This window comes from Triticum urartu, chromosome 7 (genome assembly GCF_003073215.2).
Source record: "Triticum urartu cultivar G1812 chromosome 7, Tu2.1, whole genome shotgun sequence".
NCBI classification, from domain to species: Eukaryota; Viridiplantae; Streptophyta; class Magnoliopsida; order Poales; family Poaceae; genus Triticum; species Triticum urartu.
Genome location: NC_053028.1, coordinates 75,025,124 through 75,046,289, shown reverse-complemented (window position 1 = coordinate 75,046,289; position 21,166 = coordinate 75,025,124). Strand labels below are relative to the sequence as shown.

General features: G+C 42.8%; 2 protein-coding genes across 2 annotated transcripts; both read left to right on the top strand.

Moving 5' to 3' along the window:
- The first annotated feature begins 9,818 nt into the window (after positions 1-9,818).
- Positions 9,819-11,268, top strand: LOC125518403. Its single transcript, XM_048683255.1, has 3 exons — positions 9,819-9,992; positions 10,041-10,318; positions 10,944-11,268. Exons 1-3 carry the CDS (start codon positions 9,819-9,821, stop codon positions 11,266-11,268), a joined length of 777 nt encoding a protein of 258 aa, XP_048539212.1.
- Positions 11,269-17,685: 6,417 nt separating this feature from the next.
- LOC125525038 lies at positions 17,686-20,702 on the top strand. Its single transcript, XM_048690058.1, has 3 exons — positions 17,686-18,490; positions 18,613-18,946; positions 20,295-20,702. The coding sequence occupies exons 1-3, from the start codon at positions 17,795-17,797 to the stop codon at positions 20,333-20,335; spliced, it is 1,071 nt and encodes a 356-aa protein (XP_048546015.1). The 5' UTR covers positions 17,686-17,794; the 3' UTR covers positions 20,336-20,702.
- Positions 20,703-21,166: the final 464 nt, after the last annotated feature.

Genomic DNA, 21,166 nt, shown 5'->3' with positions numbered 1-21,166 from the left:
CATGCCGATGCATAGGAAGAGAGTTAGACTTCGTCATTGCTTGATATATGTTACTTTGTGCTCAGTACTAAATTACAAATCATTGTTAATTGAAATTGACTTTGATATACCTTGGGATCCGGGTGGATCCATTACTTGAGCACTATATGCCTAGCTTAATGGCTTTAAAGACAGCGCTGCCAGGGAGATGCTACCTCTTTAGCATGCGTTGGATTTCCCCGAAGAGGAAAGGATGATGCGGCAGAGTAGCGTAAGTATTTCCCTCAGTTTTTGAGAACCAAGGTATCAATCCAGTAGGAGGCCACGCTCAAGTCCCTCGTACCTGCACAAAACGATAGCTACTCGCAACCAACGCGATTAGGGGTTGTCAATCCCTTCACGGTCACTTACGACAGTGAGATCTGGTAGATAGTATTTTTGATATTTTTGGTATAGAGATGCAAAGTGAAAAGTAAAAGGCAAAGTGAAAGCAAAGCAAGATTAAAGTGATGGAGATTGATATGATGAGAATAGACCCGGGGGCCATAGGTTTCACTAGTGGCTTCTCTCAAGAGCATAAGTATTCTATGGTGGGTGAACAAATTACTGTTGAGCAATTGACAGAATTGAGCATAGTTATGAGAATATCTAGGTATGATCATGTATATAGGCATCATGTCCGTGACAAGTAGACCGAAATGATTCTGCATCTACTACTATTACTCCACTCTTCGACCGCTATCCAGCATGCATCTAGAGTATTAAGTTAAAAACAGAGTAACGCTTTAAGCAAGATGACATGATGTAGAGAGATAAATTCATGCAATATGAAATAAACCCCATCTTGTTATCCTTGATGGCAACGATACAATACGTGCCTTGCTGCCCCTTCTGTCACTGGGAAAGGACACCGCAAGATCGAACCCAAAGCTAAGCACTTCTCACATGGCAAGAAAAACCAATCTAGTAAGCCAAACCAAACTGATAATTCGAAGAGACTTGCAAAGATAACCAATCATACATAAAAGAATTCAGAGAAGATTCAAATATTATTCATAGATAGACTTGATCATAAACCCACAATTCATAGGTCTCAACAAACACACCGCAAAAAGAAGAAGATTACATCGAATAGATCTCCACAAGAGAGGGGGAGAACTTTGTATTGAGATCCAAAAAGAGAGAAGAAGCCATCTAGCTAATAACTATGGACCCGAAGGTCTGAGGTAAACTACTCACACTTCATCGGAGAGGCTATGATGATGTAGAAGCCCTCCGTGATGACGGCCCTTTTCGGCGGAGCTCCGGAACAGGCCCCAAGATGGGATCTCGTGGATACAGAAAGTTGCGGTGGTGGAATTAGGTTTTTAGCTCTCGTTCTGATCGTTTGGGGGTACGTAGGTATATATAGGAGGAAGAAGTACGTCGGTGGAGCTTCGGTGGGCCCACGAGGGTGGGGGCGCGCCTGGGGGTATAGGGCGCGCCCCCTACCTCGTGCCCACCTCGAAGCTTCCTTAGCGTAGGTTCCAAGTCTCCTGGGTCATATTCGGGAAGAAAATCACGTTCCAGAAAGGTTTATTCCGTTTGGACTCCGTTTGATATTTCGTTTCTTCTAAACACTGAAATAGGCAAAAAACAGCAATTCTAGGCTGGGCCTCCGGTTAATAGGTTAGTCCCAAAAATAATATAAAAGTGGAAAATAAAGCCCAATATAGTCCAAAAGAGTAGATAATATAGCATGGAGCAATCAAAAATTATAGATACGTTGGAGACGTATCAGGAGACAACCCGGAAGTTTTAGAGAGTCATTTATTTCTGTTGAGTGCTTTTATAAAGTTCAAAAACAAAAAATATAGAGGGGAACCCAAACTTTTCAAAAAGGAAAGTGAAAGTGAGAGAGACAAGCATTGTTGAAGTGGGGGAGCTCCTTGAACTTTATTCATGCTCACGGAAACTTTGTGAATCTTAATTACAGAAACTTTTCAACAAAAAGAATTATCCCCTTGTACAATTCCATTGTATTATAAAAATAATGTGCCAAGGTTTGCCTTTAGGATGTTTAGATTGCTTGTTGGTTTGTGCGGTGCAAAACAGAAACTTTGGCTGTAGTGCGCAATTTTACATTTTTTACTGGAACCTCAAACGGTTCTGAAACTTTTCGCACTGTCTTTCTATACAATTTTTTATTTTTCCTATTGTTTTCAGAATTTTTGGAGTACTAGAAGTATGGTGAATGTTCAGATTAATACAGACTGTCCTGTTTAAGACAGATTCTGTTTTTGATGCATTGTTTGCTTGTTTTGATGAAACTATCGATTTCTATCAGTGAATTAAGCCATGGAAAAGTTATATTACAGTATCTACAATGCAAAAACAAAATATGAATTGGTTTGCAACAGCACTTAGTGTAGTGATTTGCTTTATTATACTAACAGATCTTACCGAGCTTTCTTTTGAGTTTTGTGTGGATGAAGTGATCAAAGATCGAGGAGGTCTCGATATGAGAAGAAGGAGGAGAGGCAATAGATCAAGATTGGGGATGCCCAAGGCACCCCAAGTAAATATCCAAGGAGACTCAAGTGTCTAAGCTTGGGGATGCCCCGGAAGGCATCCCATCTTTCTTCAACAAGTATCGGTATGTTTTCGGTTTCGTTTTGTTCATGTGATATGTGCAAATCTTGGAGCGTATTTTGCATTTACTTTTCAATTTTATTTGATGCAGCATGCTGGTATGAGATAGTCCATGGTTTATTTATAGAATACTCATTTCACTTCACTTATATCTTTTGAGTATGGCTTTGTAGAATGCTTCATGTGCTTCACTTATATCATTTGAAGTATGGATTGCCTGTTTCCCTACACATAGAAAACCGCCATTTGTAGAATGCTCTTTTGCTTCACTTATATTTGTTAGAGCGTGGGCATATCTTTTGTAGAAATAATTAAACTCTCTTGCTTCACTTATATCTATTTAGAGAGATGACAGGAATTGGTCATTCACATGGTTAGTCATAAATCCTACATAAAACTTGTAGATCACTGAATATGATATGTTTGATTCCTTGCAATAGTTTTGCGATATAAAGATGGTGATATTAGAGTCATGCTAGTGGGTAATTGTGGATTGTAGAAATACTTGTGTTGAAGTTTGTGATTCCCGTAGCATGCACGTATGGTGAACCGTTATGTGATGAAGTCAGAGCATGATTTTTATTTATTGATTGTCTTCCTTATGAGTGGCGGTCGGGGACGAGCGATGGTCTTTTCCTACCAATCTATCCCCCTAGGAGCATGCGTGTAGTACTTTGTTTCGATGGCTAATAATTTTTTTGCAATAAGTATGTGAGTTCTTTATGAATAATGTGGAGTCCATGGATTATACGCACTCTCACCGTTCCATCATTGCTAACCTCTTCGGTACCGTGCATTCCTTTCTCACCTCGAGAGTTGGTGCAAACTTCGCTGGTGCATCCAAACCCCGTGATACGATATGCTCTATCACACATAAGCCTCCTTATATCTTCCTCAAAACAGACACCATACCTACCTATCATGGCATTTCCATAGCCATTCCGAGATATATTGCCATGCAACTTCCATCATATTCATATACATGACTTGAGCATTCATTGTCATATAGCTTTGCATGATTGTAAGATATCTAGCATGGTGTTTTCATGGCTTGTCCATTTTTTGATATCATTGCTACTCTAGATCATTGCACATCCCGGTACACTGCCGGAGGCATTCATATAGAGTCATACTTTGTTCTAGACATCGAGTTGTAATATTGAGTTGTAAGTAAATAAAAGTGTGATGATCATCATTATTAGAGCATTGCCCCAGTGATGAAAGGATGATGGAGACTATGATTCCACCACAAGTCGGGATGAGACTCCAGACTTTAAAAAAAATAAAAGAGGCCAAAGAAGCCCAAATAAAAAAAAGGCCAAAGAAGCCCACCAAAAAAACAAAACAAAACAAAATGAGAGAAAAAGAGAGAAGGGGCAATGCTACCATCCTTTTACCACACTTGTGCTTCAAAGTAGCACCATGTTCTTCATATAGAGAGTCTCTTGAGTTATCACTTTCATATACTAGTGGGAATTTGCATTATAGAACTTGGCTTGTATATTCCAACGATGGGCTTCCTCAAATGCCCTAGGTCTTCATGAGCAAGCAAGTTGGATGCACACCCACTTAGTTTCAGTTTGAGCTTTCATACACTTAGAGCTCTAGTGCATCCATTGCATGGCAATCCCTACTCCTCACATTGACATCAATTGATGGGCATCTCCATAGCCCGTTGATTAGCCGCGTCGATGTGAGACTTTCTCCTTTTTGTCTTCTCCACACAACCTCCACCATCATATTCTATTCCACTTATAGTGCTATGTCCATGGCTCACGCTCATGTATTGTGTGAAAGTTCAAAAGAACGTCAAAAGTATGAAACAATTGCTTGGCTTGTCATCGGGGTTGTGCATGATTTGAATATTTTGTGTGGTGAAGATGGAGCATATCCAGACCATATGATTTTGTAGGGATAACTTTCTTTGGCCATGTTATTTTCAAAAGACATGATTGCTTTATTAGTATGCTTGAAGTATTATTGTCTTAATGTCAAATGATAGACTATTGCTTTGAATCACTCGTGTCTTAATATTCATGCCATGATTAGATTACATGATCAAGATTATGCTAGGTAGCATTCCACATCAAAAATTATCTTTTTTATCATTTACCTACTCAAGGACGAGCAGGAATTAAGCTTGAGGATGCCGATACGTCTCCGTCGTATCTATAATTTTTTATTGTTCCATGCCAATATTCTACAACTTTTACATACTTTTGGCAACTATTTATACTATTTTTGGGACTAACATATTGATCCAGTGCCCAGTGCCAGCTCCTGTTTGTTGCATGTTTTTTGTTTTGCAGAAAATCCATATCAAACGGAGTCCAAACGGGATAAAAACTGACGGAGATTTTTTTGGAATATATGTGAATTTTGGGAAGTGGAATCAACGCGAGACGATGCCCGAGGCGCCCACGAGGTTGAGGGGCACGCCCTAGAGGGTCAGGCGTGCCCTGGGCCCTCGTGGCCACCCGGTAAGGCAGTTGGTGCCCTTCTTTCGCCGCAAGAAAGACAATATCCGGCTAAAAACCGTATCCAAATTTCATCCCAATCAGAGTTACGGATCTCCGGGGATTTAAGAAACGGTGAAAGCTCAGAATCAGGGAGCGCAGAAACAGAAGGAAACAGAGAGAGAGAGAGAGATCCAATCTCGGAGGGGCTCTAGCCCCTCCGCCGCCACGGAGGCCAAGGACTAGAGGGGAAACCCTTCTCCCATCTAGGGGGAAGGTCAAGGAAGAAGAAGAAGAAGAAGGGGGGCTCTCTCCCCCTTTATCCCGGTGGCACCGGAACGCCGCCGGGGCCATCATCGTCACCGCAATCTACACCAACACCTCCGCCATCTTCACCAACATCTTCATCACCTTCCCCCATCTATCTACAGCGGTCCACTCTCCCGCAACCCGCTGTACCCTCTACTTGAACATGGTGCTTTATGCTTCATATTATTATCCAATGATGTGTTGCCATCCTATGATGTCTGAGTAGATTTTTGTTGTGCTATCGGTAATTGGTGAATTGCTATGATTGGTTTAATTTGCTTATGGTTATGTTGCTGTCCTTTGGTGCCCATCATATGAGCGCGCGCGTGGATCACACCATAGGGTTAGTTGTATGTTGATAGGACTATGTATTGGAGGGCAAGAGTGACAGAAGCTTCAACCTAGCATAGAAATTGATGCATACGGGATTGAAGGGGGACCAATATATCTTAATGCTATGGTTGGGTTTTACCTTAAGGAACGTTAGTAGTTGCAGATGCTTGCTAATAGTTCCAATCACAAGTGCATAGAATTCCGAGTCAGGGATGACATGCTAGTAGTGGCCTCTCCCACATAAAACTTGCTATCGGTCTAGTAAAGTAGTCAATTGCTTAGGGACAATTTCGCAACTCCTACCATCACTTTTCCACACTTGCTATACTAACTTTATTGCTTCTTTATCTAAACAGCCCCTACTTTTTATTTACGCGCTCTTTATTATCTTGCAAACCTATCCAAAAACACCTACAAAGTACTTCTAGTTTCATACTTGTTTCCGGTAAAGTGAACGTCAAGTGTGCGTAGAGTTGTATGAGTGGTCGATAGAACTTGAGGGAATATGTGTTCTACCTTAAGCTCCTCGTTGGGTTCGACACTCTTACTTATCGAAAGAGGCCACAATTGATCCCCTATACTTGTGGGTTATCAAATTCACATATATAATGTCTTGCAACAAGATGGCATTGCATAATTCACATATATGGTAATTAGACACTAAACAGGTGGCATTCACACAAAGCATGTCTAAACTAAGCAAATGGCATTGCAATGCAATACACCCTATGCACGATATGAGCAACATAACACTGCCAAGTTAGAGCATATACACCTCGGGGGGCGGGGGGGGGGGGAATAGGACTGGTCGTCTGTCTCTGAATCCTCCTCTGAGGAGCTATCCGTAGCCAGTGAGATATGCGCTTCGTCAGATAGCATAGTCTGCTTTGAGGACCTTGTTTTCACTCCAGAATTTTCTATCACCGTGTCAAATGGTTGATGCACACGAAGGGTAGTTGAATGTACTAACATTGTTGAAAAATATAATATGTAATGAAAAAAAAGGATGGCATGATATAATTCACATATAAGATGACTGGCTAGGCAGGATGGCATTGCAAAATTCACATATATGATGCGTGGCTAAACAAGGCATAATTCACATATACGATAAAGAAACTTAACAGATGGCAATCACACAAATCATGTCTAAACTAAGCAAATGACATATTTGATGTATAAAGTAAGCAATGCAAGGCACCATATGCATGATATTACCAACATCAGCATGCCAAGTTAGAGCGAAGACCTCAGGGGGTAAATAGGAGTGGTCTTCTCCTTATAAATCCCCCTTAGAACAGATATCTTCCTCTTGATTACAATCCGAAATGTGTGGAGGGGGGCTGCCTTTGCGCCCACCATGGAGCGACGTCTGCATGAAATTTTATTGCCACGCAAGGCTCGTCTCTTTTGCTCTACATGTTCAGTTCCATTGTGTACAATAACTGACATGCATAGGAATAAAACATAGTGAGATTATGTAAGGAGTGCATGCAGAAATCCAGAGTGATGGTAGCAACCTGTGGATAGACCCAAAACCAATGATAGCAGGCAGATAATGGCTTCAGTTAAGAAATACAGATAATGGCTTCTTTACTGTTTGTTTCCCACCCAACATGAAACTCATAGTAGATACCAGAGACTAACCAGATAGTAGATAGATGCTATTGATTGCGGCACCAATATGTACCCCACAACCATTTAAAAACTCAAGTTTGAGCATTAGTTTGGAGCTAACTCAGAGTCTAATCAATGAACAGGACGATAAAGTAGCATGTAATATTAAGCGATGCATAACGTAAGCAGACACGAAAGAGTGCGACCTCTCTTGGGGACCCGTGTAGTCCTCGAGGTCATCTGCTTGGTTAATGATGGTAATGCAGTTGTCGTGACTGCCAGCGGCAGGGAAGAAGATCTGAGGCGGCGAAAGACAGACTAGAGGTTGGATCCCTGCTGTGGTGGACCCTTGTGTCGTTGGAGCAGCTGAGCTAGGGTGGACAATGGCGCAACAGGAGCGGGACAAACCACACAAGGTTTTCTTTGACAACCATATGTAAGAGAAGTAATTCTGTAAGGGCTCGTTTGAATTGGAGGATTCTAACAACGCAGGGATAGGAAATACACAGTAATAGGATAGGAATGTACGTGCAAAACAGAGAATTTAAAAACACAGGATTTCTGCCAATCTGGATGTTTGGTTCACGAGAATTGGAAGATCACAGGATGCAAAGAAGCATGGTGAGATTAAGTCAAACCACAAGAAAATGTACGGCTATAATTCTATTATGCTACTATCTCTTAGTCTTGTGCTTCATGAATAGGAATTTGAAAAGAAGAACAAGTGGATATTAAAATTCCTACGGTTTTTCTTTCAAGGAGACACTAAAGGAACAAATCCTACAGTTTTCCTTTACTCCATTCCTTTGAACCAAATGCATGAATAGTAGTACCATAGGAAACTTTCCAATTTCTATGTTTTTCCTTCACTTTTCCTTTCAAGCACTGGCAATTCTAGTAGGCAGGCTTGAGCAGGGAAAAGCCTACACTCAAAAAATGTTTTTGTGCTACTTCTACTACTTTGGACCCAGGCCACTGCCCTACTAGCTCAACTCCCAGGCCCATCTACAAATGCACAGCTCAAACGCGTAGAGATAAATAATGATGGCGTTCAAGAGAGTCCATCACGGATAGCTAAGTTGCCTGGTACCTCACTGCTTTTCATATAGTAGTAGAAACTAATCGTATTTCACGTTACTACGTGTGCTCAGTGGACAATATATATATAACATGTAGAGTAAAAAAGCGATGCAACAAGTGTACAACCTCTTTGGCGAAGCCATGTCGATCTCAGCGTGATTGGGTTGGTCGGTGAGGAAGCTCCGACTGATTTGGCTGTCGGAGGAGGGGAAGAAGATCTTAGGCGTCTAGACATGGAGCCCGGGGTAATGCTCCGCTGCGATGGAGGGCTTCGTCGTTGGAGCAGCTCCGGTGAGTTGTATGACGGCAAGGCTAAAGCAGGACAAGAAAGACAACGTTAACCTGAGTGGAATTCTAATAGCATCTCCAATAGATGACGTAAATACACATCAATGTATGTCCATCACCTATATAAGGTGGGTCTATCATGGGGAAGTTGTGAGCAATGGTGAAAGTCATAGTACCGATCATGGTGGTTATGTAATTTTCTTTTCTTTTGAAAACCTATGCAATCTTGTTTCCTCCACGTAGTATGGTGCAACATAATAATTGCATATTAGTATCTTTTATGAAAGAAGCCATCATGGTTACATAAGAAAGCCTTGTTCATATCGAGGCTTTGTTTGGGAATCAAGGAAATCCGTACGATATTTGAGAGATGATCATATGTAATAGTTGATTTTTTAGCAACAAAGGAAATTTGACACAATCATGTGGATTAAATCATTGAATTTAATGCAAAGACTAGTCTCTGCCCATGACTTAACTTTCTTGAATCATACACCCATGCGATCATTCGCCGGTCAACCATATGTATATCTGAATCGTAATTTTTCGTGGTGTCCATTAAATTGATGTGCACGTAGAAGAAATATCGAGTGGAGAAATATATATATAATTTGTGCCATTTATAGATTCTTTAGAACATCCTTTAGAAGATAGACAAGATCAAGACTCTGATGTCAGTGTTTGACCTTCTACACTGTCACATGGCAAGTCAAAATAGTGTGTGTAATATCACGACTTATAGCAAGATACGCTTTGATTATATAGCACTTAATGGATCGTATATGTGACGTAGGTATATATATTTTGGGAAAAGAATTATAAGTACAATTGAAATATGCATTCATTGTCCGCCGAAACTATATTGGCAATAAATTAGATATGAAATTGGTAGTCTCGATATGTCATAAATCAGATATAATATTTCATACAGAAGATACATGTCACTAGCATTTATAGTCTTTTAATCATGTTTTACCATCAGAAAAAGATTTGCTATATGGTGATGCTATAAATATCGTACCCTCCTGGTCACCCTCTCCATACAAACAATCTTTCGGTATCATACCTCTCATAGTTTTATCCAACTCCCATAAGTTTTCCCTGAAAAAGCCTCAAATTTCCTCCATGAATCAAAGAGTCAACCAGGAGTGGAACCCCTCTGAGGTAGAGGGGGCAAGATCAATCATTGATCGTCTCAACAACTACTACAACAATGATGTTACCAGCCATGAGAAGGACAAGAAGCATGATATTGTGGCCAATCTCAAAGCATGGTTCCCTAGGAAGTCCATGCAACAGGTAACAGACTTGTATCATGATCTTGTTACAGAGATGCATATGTTGCAGTGTCCAGAGAAGGAGTACAATGGTACCAATAGTGACCATGGTGTCATTTACACTGTGGATGGCCTTGTGAATAAAAACTTTGGATTGCAAAAGGAGGTTGCCATGGAAGGAATGGGTATTTTGTTTGGGCGTCCATTGGAGAGTATGCGAACCATGGAGATACAAGGAGAGGTGCTGATGGTGGAGGAGAACAAGGTGGTGTTGAAGAATAAGATGTGCATCCCTCAACCAGTGCTTGCACCACGTGCCAAGGGGTTTTGGACCATAGAGGAACACAGGTTATTCATGTTTCATCCTTCTTAATTTTCCATGGGATTTAAAAAATTATTTCATTTTGATTATTCTCTTGGAGATGTCGGGTGTATTTTAGTAGAAAGCATATTATTGACCATTATGTGGGTTTTCATTATCATGAATCGGAGGTTTGTTTTTTTATTTTTGTTGTACTCATAGTGCCCATTTCACATTTACCAGAAACAATAGTACGAAGATGTATATATTTCGTTTGTGAACAACCGACTTTATTTCATTATTGTGCTTCCATTAATAAGTTAATACCACCGACGCTTGTCCTTACAATTAAAGATGGAGTAGTTAATTATATATTCATAGTAAAGAATGAAACTACTATTGCAAGTATTATCATGGTCTATTTATATCTATTATCAATATATGACCATGGTAGTTATGAAATTCCTTATTTATTTATAATCACCTATTATCACCTATTATATTATAACATCGTAAAAGATAAAGAGAGATGTCCTTTACTAGCACAAGGGTTAATATTTGGTTACAAGTTTTAATACTCCAACTATTGCATTTTTTCACCAATATATTAATAATCAATATGTCCTTGAAATAATTAACCTAACTAGTTCATCTTGAACATGGTTATTCTAGGCTCTTTCTCCATGGGTTGAGTGCATGTGGTGGTGGAAAATGGAAGGACATATCAAAGTACTTCGTCACTAGTAGGACTCCAGCCCAGATTTCGAGCCATGCACAGAAGTACTTCATGAGGCTACAGAGCAAAGGGTCAGGAAGCCAACGCTATAGCATCAACAACGTGGAGCTCGATGATGCTGACCCATGGAAAATGGAGAATAGCTTTAATTTCTGGCAAGCACTCGCCTTGCAATCTACAATTGGCGCTGATAACCAAAATCCAAGTTTTGATTTGCAAACTCCTTCAAGTCCATTTGTCACCATGAACAATATATTCTAGTTTGGAGTTGTCTTTCTTGAAGAAAAGGAGTTAGTAATAGTATGTTGTGAGAATTATATGATGTTGTCGTCGTAGTAGGGGCTAGTGAAATTTGTTCCTACTAGTATACAAGTATTACTTAAACTTCCTTCAAAGTATTGTATGGGATATCATGTATAAGATGCTATGATTTAAATTATATTGCATATGTGTTTGGAGAGTCAGTAATATGTGTTGTTACTATTTACTATGGTTGTTGTATAAACATCGCAACTAAAATTGATGTGGTATTGGTACGAACATACCATTTTTCTCTAGGTGGGTCCTACATGTAAGGAGGTGTGACGTTACAACACTAATAGGCCAGTCAAGAAGGTGAAAACCAGCCTCATTAGTGACAACTGGTGTCAACCAAGCTTGAGATTGATTCTTTAACGGATTGACAAGTTGGATGTGTGCATTAACTAGTTTTCTAGTTCATGGTTGAGAGCAGAGTGGTAAGTTGAGTATTGAAAAGTGAACTAATCTCAATTGGAAACGTTTATCTAAACAACATATACTGAATATACGTGTTCATTTTTTCTAAAGAACATATATTGTTGTTCCAACTCCATGGAGGCTTCAAGAAAAAAAATGAAGGCTAAAGAGAAGATTTATTTTGGAGACGAAGCGGGCATTTTGCCTATTACACTTTAGTACGTGATTCAATTCTATTGGACCGTAGAGTGTAAACACAATAGAATCTCGGAATGCGGCTACAGAGGCCAACTGGATCCCTAGAGCCAGCGAGAAGTTTGCGCTTGAGAAGCAAGCCTTTGGAAAAAAAACATTGTTTTGAGAAAAGTCGATCACTTCTTAAGTTCTTATTGGTCTTTAGAGAAATTATAAGATCAATCTAAGGTTGAAAACCAAACTCACCAACACCGCAAATGGTTTTTATTATTTGGATCTTCAGATAGAATGTAGGGTAGTGGCCGAATTTTCACTACTTTGGATACAAAATTCCTACACTCGACGATTTATGCATGACTTCTATAGAAACTAGGAACAGTCAACTAATTTTTTCCAAGATCTCATCAAGCGTACACCATCAAAGATGGTATGGTAGTTGGAACAGAAACACGAAAAACAATGTTTACAATGTATACAAAAGCAACACTATGTGTAGCCTATGATGTCACCTTACACACAAATTTGCCGAAAAGCCTTTTTTCAGTTTTAGGCAATAGTCCTACAGTGTCTAAGACATCCAAATGCATGCTCACCAGATGCCATGGGTTCTAGCATCACCACCGAACACATGTAGCATTACCATCTCAGCCAAGGTCTTAACTTGAACAAACAGAAGAAACCCCTCTGGTGTGTCCAAAATCTCATACCGAAAATGATACCAACTAAATATTGAAGAAACATAAAGTCTTGCAGAAAAAGTATAATAGAAAATTTTGCTTCCTCCACCTTTATCGCTATAGAGAAGACAAAGTGGCGGACGAGATAAGCACCTAAACAAAATATTACATGATCTAGAGATCTTGATTTGTCGAAATCTAATTGTACGAGCACCATGGCGGCACTAGAACCAATATCACACCACAGATACACAAATGGAGCCGAGAGAATCTTATTGTGTCGCTGCCACAATTACAATGTGTTAGACATTCGAACTAAGCAACAAGCTGAACATGGATGGTGGTTTCAACGCTGAAGCTAGCATAGTAGGTGCACGGACGGAGGCAGGAATCTTACTAAAGGGGTCCAATGGGAAAGAGAAATATTGAGGGGCGGGGCAATGATTTCGGGAAAAAGTTTGCCATGGGAGGAAGGGGGGCCATGGCCCCAGCTCGCCCACGCCGGCTCCATCCTTGGGGAGGAGCCAACATGATCCTCAGGGATGACAGCGGTTCAATTGTACTCTCCTCTTGCAAACATCTTCATAATTGCGACAGTCCTTTGGAAGCTGAACTTTTGGCATGCATAGAAGGAATTAGCCTTGCTCAGGAATGGTGTCTGAGCGCTCATCATTGAGACCGATTCTGAACTACCGACTAACTATCATGAGATGAGATCCAGATTGATCAGCCAATGCAGCGATTGTTAAGGAGATTAAACACCTACTATAGAGGGATAATCAACATGTCATCTCCATGATCCGTCGATCAAGGAACTGTGTGGCGCATCGCCTCGCTCAGCTAGGGCTTCTTTTAAAAAAATATAATAAAAATAAATGAAAGGTTTGTTCTCACAAAAAGTGAAACAACAAAGAATTGAACCACTAAGAAGTTAAGTAAAAAATGAGAGGTAAAGTTGAGTAATTAACATTGAAGAGATCAAAGTGAAACACAAAAAAGTGAGACACCACCAGCAGGCGTCGTGTTGTCATTCAGCACAACGCACACATCATTGTGAGTAGAGGGCAACGCGCAGCGCAACTAAAACACCGGGTGAATCTCATGGCAGACCAACACTTCCTTCCAAGCGCTAGTGAGCAACAGCAAACAGCAAATCCTCGCAGTCTCGCCGATCTGATGGTGGTTCCCTCACCTCGGTGTCGTCGCGCCGGCTGGTCGTGGCAGGGTACGTGCGCTCACTGGAACAATGCAACAAGGGAGCAGTGCTGCCGGCCGCTTCGTGGCCACAACGATGGAGGGAGAGGCTTGCTGATGAAGGGAAGGAGAGGTGCTGCCGACCACGGCCGCCACCGCGGCGTATCTGCTCGGGAAAAGGATGGAACCCGTGCGGGCCTGTGTGCGGGAGGAATATAGAGAGGCTCTGAAGTGTTGGCCAGGCCGAGAAAACGGCCCTCAGACCTGTAGGCTGATAGTCCTTATTGAAATCTCTAAAAAGACTTATATTTAGGAACAGAGGGAGTAGATTTTTGTGAATCTATTTTCCGAATTCATAATGCGGAGGCACCATGCTATTTGGGCACATATATTGTCCTTGCAACTACGTAGCTTGCACACGCGCTGACATACACAAGCACAAGATGATGATCAAGATGTGGTTTACTCATAAACAATATGTGGTTAGTTTTTCTTTACAGCAGTGTTGTTAATTCCAAGTTCCTATGATGCACAATTTTACTAGCTCGTATCTCTGAAGAACCATTAGCATAAACTTGGATGGAGATGATTGATCTTTCTTTGATAGGAGTTCTCACAGAACACGCTCAGCAGGATGTCGAGATCGGCACAGGCAGAAAGTATAAAATTAATTTATTGTTGAAACACAAAGTCAACTTCTTTCTAGAAAAGGACGATAACCCTTGGTCTCTACATCAATCATTGAAGACAAACACGACTAATGCAATGAATACTTTTTTTCTCTTTCATTATGATGGAATGTAGGGACTGCGGTCCAATTTCTACTCCAGGTATAAACTTTTCTTTTCGGACTAGGTACAAACTTCCTAACGTTCACCATTGTCATGTCTAAGGACATGTTCAGAGTGGACCCTCAATTCGCCCGCAAACGTCTGAACCGAGTTGTCCGGGCACGGTTTTCCATATAACGTCATCCAACATCGGTCCATGGACCACTCCGCATGTTTGCTTTCTCACAAACCAGAAGCAAACTAGGGGGGCTTGGTGGGAGTCTGGACCTCCATCACGTATGACTCCGACACCCCCGGCCCATCCAAAACCACACCCGGACCCCGTGTCTCCATCCCTTTCCCATTTCTCTGCATCCACTTCCCCCCTGGACGCCGTCACCACTGTACCAAGCCGCCCGCCCGCCAAGCCCTCGCATGACCTCCACACCTTCGGCATGTAGCTTTGCCTATGCCATCGTTCCACACCTATCGTTTGTCCGTCACACATGTACCATCCTCCCCTACAGATGTCGTCTGTGGGGGTCGCCATGCCCCGCAAGTGTGTGGTGAGATGCCCATGCTAAATTTTTGATATTTTTTCTCCCTTTGAAGCAATGGATAAGACATGGAGTGCATCATGAGAACTATGTTGAGTCATCTGATGACTATCCGACAAGGAGGACTATGCGGATGAAATGGTGATGATGCAGGCGGTCCTTGTAGACGCGGAGCATGCAGAAGCTTGTTTAAGTGCATTTGGATAGGGCATTTGAAGTGCTCCAAATCCGTTTTGTCGTTGTTTGTGGACCTGCTAAACAATGGGATTTAGAGACCTGGTGGGAGGTGATGACATGTTGCGTGATCATGCACAACATGATCATGAAGGGTGAGGGTGAAGATGCCGTCGGGGATTTCGAATTTGAGAACATGGGTTATGCAACTTCAAAATTAGAATCCTGTCACATTTGATGAGTTTGTCCAAATGCGTCAACAAAAATTCGGCATCGACCAACTCATGAGTAGCTTAAGGAAGATCTGATTGAGTATCTGTGGACGTTAAAAGAGACAACTAGAACATATATGCGAGTTGAATTCATGTTTGAACTATTTTACATTTGAACTACTGTCACACTTGAATATTTTAACTCATCTAAGATTTGATATGCTATTATTTTGAGTATTGTGGATCAAGAAAAAAAATAGGGACATATGTTTAGGGGACAGGGTTGGATGGCTGGCTCCCGTATCCGCATCCGTGGGATAAATAGTGTTTCCATTTTTTAGGGCCGACGTTGAAGATGTCCTAAGACCTCACCAATCACCCACCCTCGAGGATGGGATAATGATGATAGTGTATATCATGATGATCCTACATGTTGATTATGATGTTAGCTGATATCACAGTTTTCGCCATGGGTCCTAGCGAGGTCGCTAGCATCTCGCCCTAGGTCTTAACTCGAAACATGCATGAAAAGCACCTCTGACACGTCAGAAATTCAGATGAAGATGATGCCAACTTAAGATTGAAGAAGCATAAAGCCTTTGACAGAAGGACATATCAGCATAATCCCTCCCTTTCATTTCGATGGGCCCAACTCCAAAAACACTTGTACCATTGTAGATTTTTCTAGGGAAAATGGGATTCGAACCGACGACCTATAATCACATAGTCCCTCCAATTCATATTAATTGTCGCTGACTCTATTATTTTTCATATTATTTATTTCCCATCTGATAAGAAAATCAAAACATAATTGAAGGTTGCACTTACCAATGGGTGCGGACCCTCGTACACTCATCACATGGCCAAGCTAGCACATGTGCATGAGTGTGTTGCATAGTAGGTAATTAAGGTGGTTGCTTTCCCTAAGCATAATGTGAGCAAATATAGCGAAATTGACAAAAATATTAGTTAGACCTTATATAAAACGAAGGGGTGAGGGGGGAGTGCTTCCTCTGACTTTACGACCATTGAGAAGATAAAAAGAGGCAGATGTGATAAACCACCTGAACAGTGGCACTTTGGTCGAAGAGATCCAGATTCGTCGAATGCTAACTCTACTAGCTCTGCAAGGACACTATAAAACACACCACAAATAGTTAAATGAAGCTCACACATAGTCACACTTCGCATCCATATGTCGTCGCTGGCCACTACTTCCCCTTTTCCTTTCCCTCCCAAAGCATGATGCCTAGTCCTCTCAAGCTACGCCATTGGCCCTTCCATACTACCCGTTGCTTCCCTACACCACCCTCAATAAAGAGCTACCCAAGTCCCCGTCAATGATGTCATCATGTCGTCTCTATTTTTTCGCTTCTGATCTCAAGCCTCCAAGTGTACGCACGTGTATCACTACCGGGGCGGGTCTCCCCACGGGGACCTAACACGCGTCAAGTGTCCAAGACGAGAAGAAAAGGGCCCCGATGTCGGGATACGAGGTGGGTAACGGGGGCGCTTTTGCTAAGGGAGATGGGAAGCAAGAGTGATCACCTAGCGGGGATGCCCTTAATTGTTGACATCTAGAATAGTGACACAAGAGAACTAGACACCATGGCTATCTTAGCAGCAGAATCAATGATATTATCGTTGCCAAGATAGTCCGAGACAACCCATAAACACTCATGGAACATTCAATAGCTAAACCATCATGTCGAAACATGAATGGCTCCCCAACGACAAAATCCATGTACTTCGCATCACACAATTTTACAACAACGGGGTAACTCCACATCACCACAACCACAAAAAACAAAGTGAAACGTAAATATATATTTTTGAGTAATTGATATCAAATCGGGCTAGAACAAACACCACACAGACAAGCAGGCAGCAGGTGTCACGCAGGCCAGATCAAAAATAAATAAATAAAAGGTGTCACGCACGCACACGCACACGCAGCACGCAGGCTTAGCACAAAGCAGAGGATGGCGAGCGGGCGAGCAGCAGCAAGCAGTCTCCCCGAGTGGTTTGCCTCCCCGCCGTCGTTGCGCTGCCTCGCTTCGCTGGTGCCAGGCGTGCGTGCGGCGTGCCGGGGCAGGGCAAGGAGAGAAGCAGTGCCGCCGGCCGGTTCTTCGCCGCGCCGGCGCGGAGGGGCAGCGTGGAGGGAGTGGCGCTGCCGGCCGCCGCCACCACGCGTCTGTTCGGGAATCGGAGGAGAGGTGGCGCTCGGGAGTGTGGGCCGGGCCGAGGAAACGGCCCGCAGGCCCGAAACCCAAAGCCCTGGCTGAACAGCGATGGTGTCGTTACTCAAGAAAAAAAAAAGCGATGGTGTCAGTGTCAGGCACCTTCAAATACCCCGCCTTGGCGTTGGCGCCCGGCGTAACCGCCTCAACCAACAGCCAACAGACAGAGCTCGCCGGAGCCCCAAGAAACCCCTCCTCCCGCCACCGCGCAGCAGCGCCCACCGCCGGCGACCGATGGACAAGTTCCACGACAGGCAGTACGTGTGGCTGCGGAGCCGCGTGCACGGCAAGTACCTCCACGCCAACATCGACGGGAAGAGCGTCTCCCTCCACCGCCGCCGCGCGGCGCTGAGGGCGGCCTGGGCGGTGCACATCCACCAAGGCGACGCGCCCGAGCCGTACCTGCTCCTCTACAACGCCGCCAACGGCCGCTACCTCGCCGCCACGGCCACGCGGGCGCCGCCCGGCCACATCGGCTTCCGCGCCGAGCAGCGCGACTACGACCAGCCGCAGTTGCAGGCCGTCATGTGGCTGGCCGCCGAGACGGGATTCAGGGACGACGTCCTGCTCCGCAACGCCGGCGGCCGCTACCTCCGCGCCAACGGGAAGTACACCGGCAAGTACCTACGCTTGAAGAACGTCACCGTCGACGGCATCAACAACGTCAGCACCATGATGTACTGGACCGTCGAGCCTATCCCTCTCAGAGACCCGAACAGTCCGCTAGGCCTAGCTCCTCCGACTCTGGTGAGTTCGCCTGAGAGAAATCTCTGGCTCTGTTCTTGCCGAATTTGTGCAGTTCTTGATGTTGGTTGCCAACTCTGCTTCTTGATAAAAAATAACCATGGTTTTCTGCGACTCGACTGCAGGGCCGCAGACCCCGAGAACTCCCCGACATGCTGGGACGCGAGCGAGGGGTGCGGCGGCTGATCCGGTTCGTGCGAGCGAGCGCCGAGGGGGGCTTCGCCGAGGACGGCTGGTCCGAGTTCCATTTCACGGGGAGGTCCGTGTACGAGCTGAGGAACGAGCTGTACAGCCGCATCGGCCCCCACCGCCACCCCCACCCCGACATCCTCCCCTTCGACATCGTCATGTGCGTCCGAGCGGGCCGCTACGGGCGTTTGATCCCGCTCGTCGTCAACCTGCCCCACGGACGCAACGGCGAGACCCTCCAGATTGTCCTGTGCCTGTCCAGGACCCCTGGTGAGAGCTACTCTCCATCTCCCAACTTCCTAATGGTAGTCTTTGACTGAATTTGTTACGCACAGTGTACAGATTTAGGTGTTTGTTTCAGTGGGTGTTAATCTGCTTGTGCTTGAAAATCAGTTTACTTAAACTGTTATGGTCTGACAAACTGTTTACTGAAATTGTTGTAGTCTGAAAAACAGTTAACTGAAACTTTTAGGTGTTTGGAATTGTCTGCAGCTGTTGTTGTCTTGCAGTTTATTGTTCATTTCACAGCAACCTTGATATGGAAAGTGTTGGTTTCATACTACTGTCCTTGATTCAGATAATTTAGTTCCTCTATTTGGTGCTATTCTGTCCCAAGTAAAAACTATGGAACTGAAATAGACGAATCAGTTAATTAAATGTCTTTTCAGCCTTAACAAAGAAGATTGTGGTATCCGTTTTACGCATTGAGCCTATTTCACTTGTGTTGAATAACCTGTGAGCAAAATTCAGGTTCCTAGAATCTAAATTAAATCTAGTTTCTGCACATGAGCTATATTATTGTCCGGTTTTGTACATGAGTTGTACTATTATCGGTCTTGTCATTTTATTTTATTTTGTAAAACTTTGAGATTTACATTACTGGTTTGCTTCCTAGTGATCTTCCTTGCCGAGAAATGTACTGGTGGTCTTGAATCTCTTTCGTGCAGATGTTAGATTTGATATTGCTTACTGCATGAACATGATATTTAGAGTCTTAAAATTCAAAAGAAATATTTAGAGTGTTACTTTAGTGAGTGTTAGTCTGATCGTGCTTGGAAAAAGGATATTATGATATGTTTTGTTAGGGCTTGGGACTTTTCTGACACTGATGTAGTCTTGTAGGAAGGTAAAAGTAGTTGCATGGGAATAGTAGGTGCCAATGCCATGTGGATGTATCAGTCTGTGTACACATGGTAAAAGATGGTCTGAACTCTGAAGCCAGTCGAAACTACTAGTTCCACATTTCTTTTCTTGATTCAGATAATTCAGTTCATCATTTTCATAATATTTTGCCGCTAGTACTCCCTCCGTTCCATATTACTCGTCGCTGGTTTAGTACAACTTTGTACTAAATCAGCGACGACTAATATGGAACGGAGGGAGTAGAAATTATGGAACCTAAAAAGCCAAATCAAGTTCAGTCGTCTCGTTTCATCTTTGCAGAGAAGATACTAAGTTTCTAACTTGATAAGAAAATTCAGATCGATAGTATCCTACTATAGATAGTGCATAAAAGTTTAGTTCCTTGCAAATTATATTGTTTCAGGTTTTGACTACTTGTTCTTGTCATTGATTAATGGTCTGATGCCTAACTGACTCATTATTTCTGCTTATTCAGCCTATGGTAGGCTGCGATACCCGGATGTCCACGCAGAGTAGAGAAAGAACGGAGCAGGAGTCCTGACAGTTCAACTCCTCAGAATTTTGGCTGCCTCGGACACAATGACAGCAGAACTAGACACCTACTTTTACATATAGATTGATATAGGTCGAGAAAACTTATCAGCTCTTGTGTTTCTTCTGCTAGCTAAAACTTGCACTGTTTTGAGTGTTACTCGCGGTTCTATGATTCAGAACTGCTGGGATCGTTGCCTCCAACTGTTCGAGTGTTGCTCTTCTGGCATTCATCTCTGTGGTGCTTCCTGGATGAAGCATTTACCTGTAGGGGTTCTTGCTATGGGTTGATGATCTTCCATTTCTTTTCTGGATGATGATGCACTTCGTATAAATGAAAAGGCAGTGGTTCTTGCCAGTAATGTTGTGAGCTGCTGATAGTGCTTCTAGTTGTGTTGTTTTGAGTGCTGGCAAAGGAGTAGGAAAATGAATTTGTAACGTATGAACAAAATTCAGATTTTATCCAACAGCGCTACAAGAAGAAAACTAGCTTCTGCACATTACATTGTTTTCAGGATTTGAACATAAGCTGCCTTCTTTTTCTTTCGCTGTCTTGTTTGAGCAGACACTAGTTTTCATTCTGCATTTCTCTTAGATGAAGCATCTGACATGAACACTGATTTGGTGGCTCCTGCTGTGAGAGTTGAGCACTTTGTGTCCCCCTTTCTAATCCTGTTTGTTGGTTATGTGCAACAGCACGATTCATTTGTGGTATTCTATTTAGCAATTTACTCTTAAGTAGATCCATCATAGTTCAGAGAGGCTTATTATGAAAAATAAACATGCACGGGTTTTTAACAGGATTCAGTAATCACC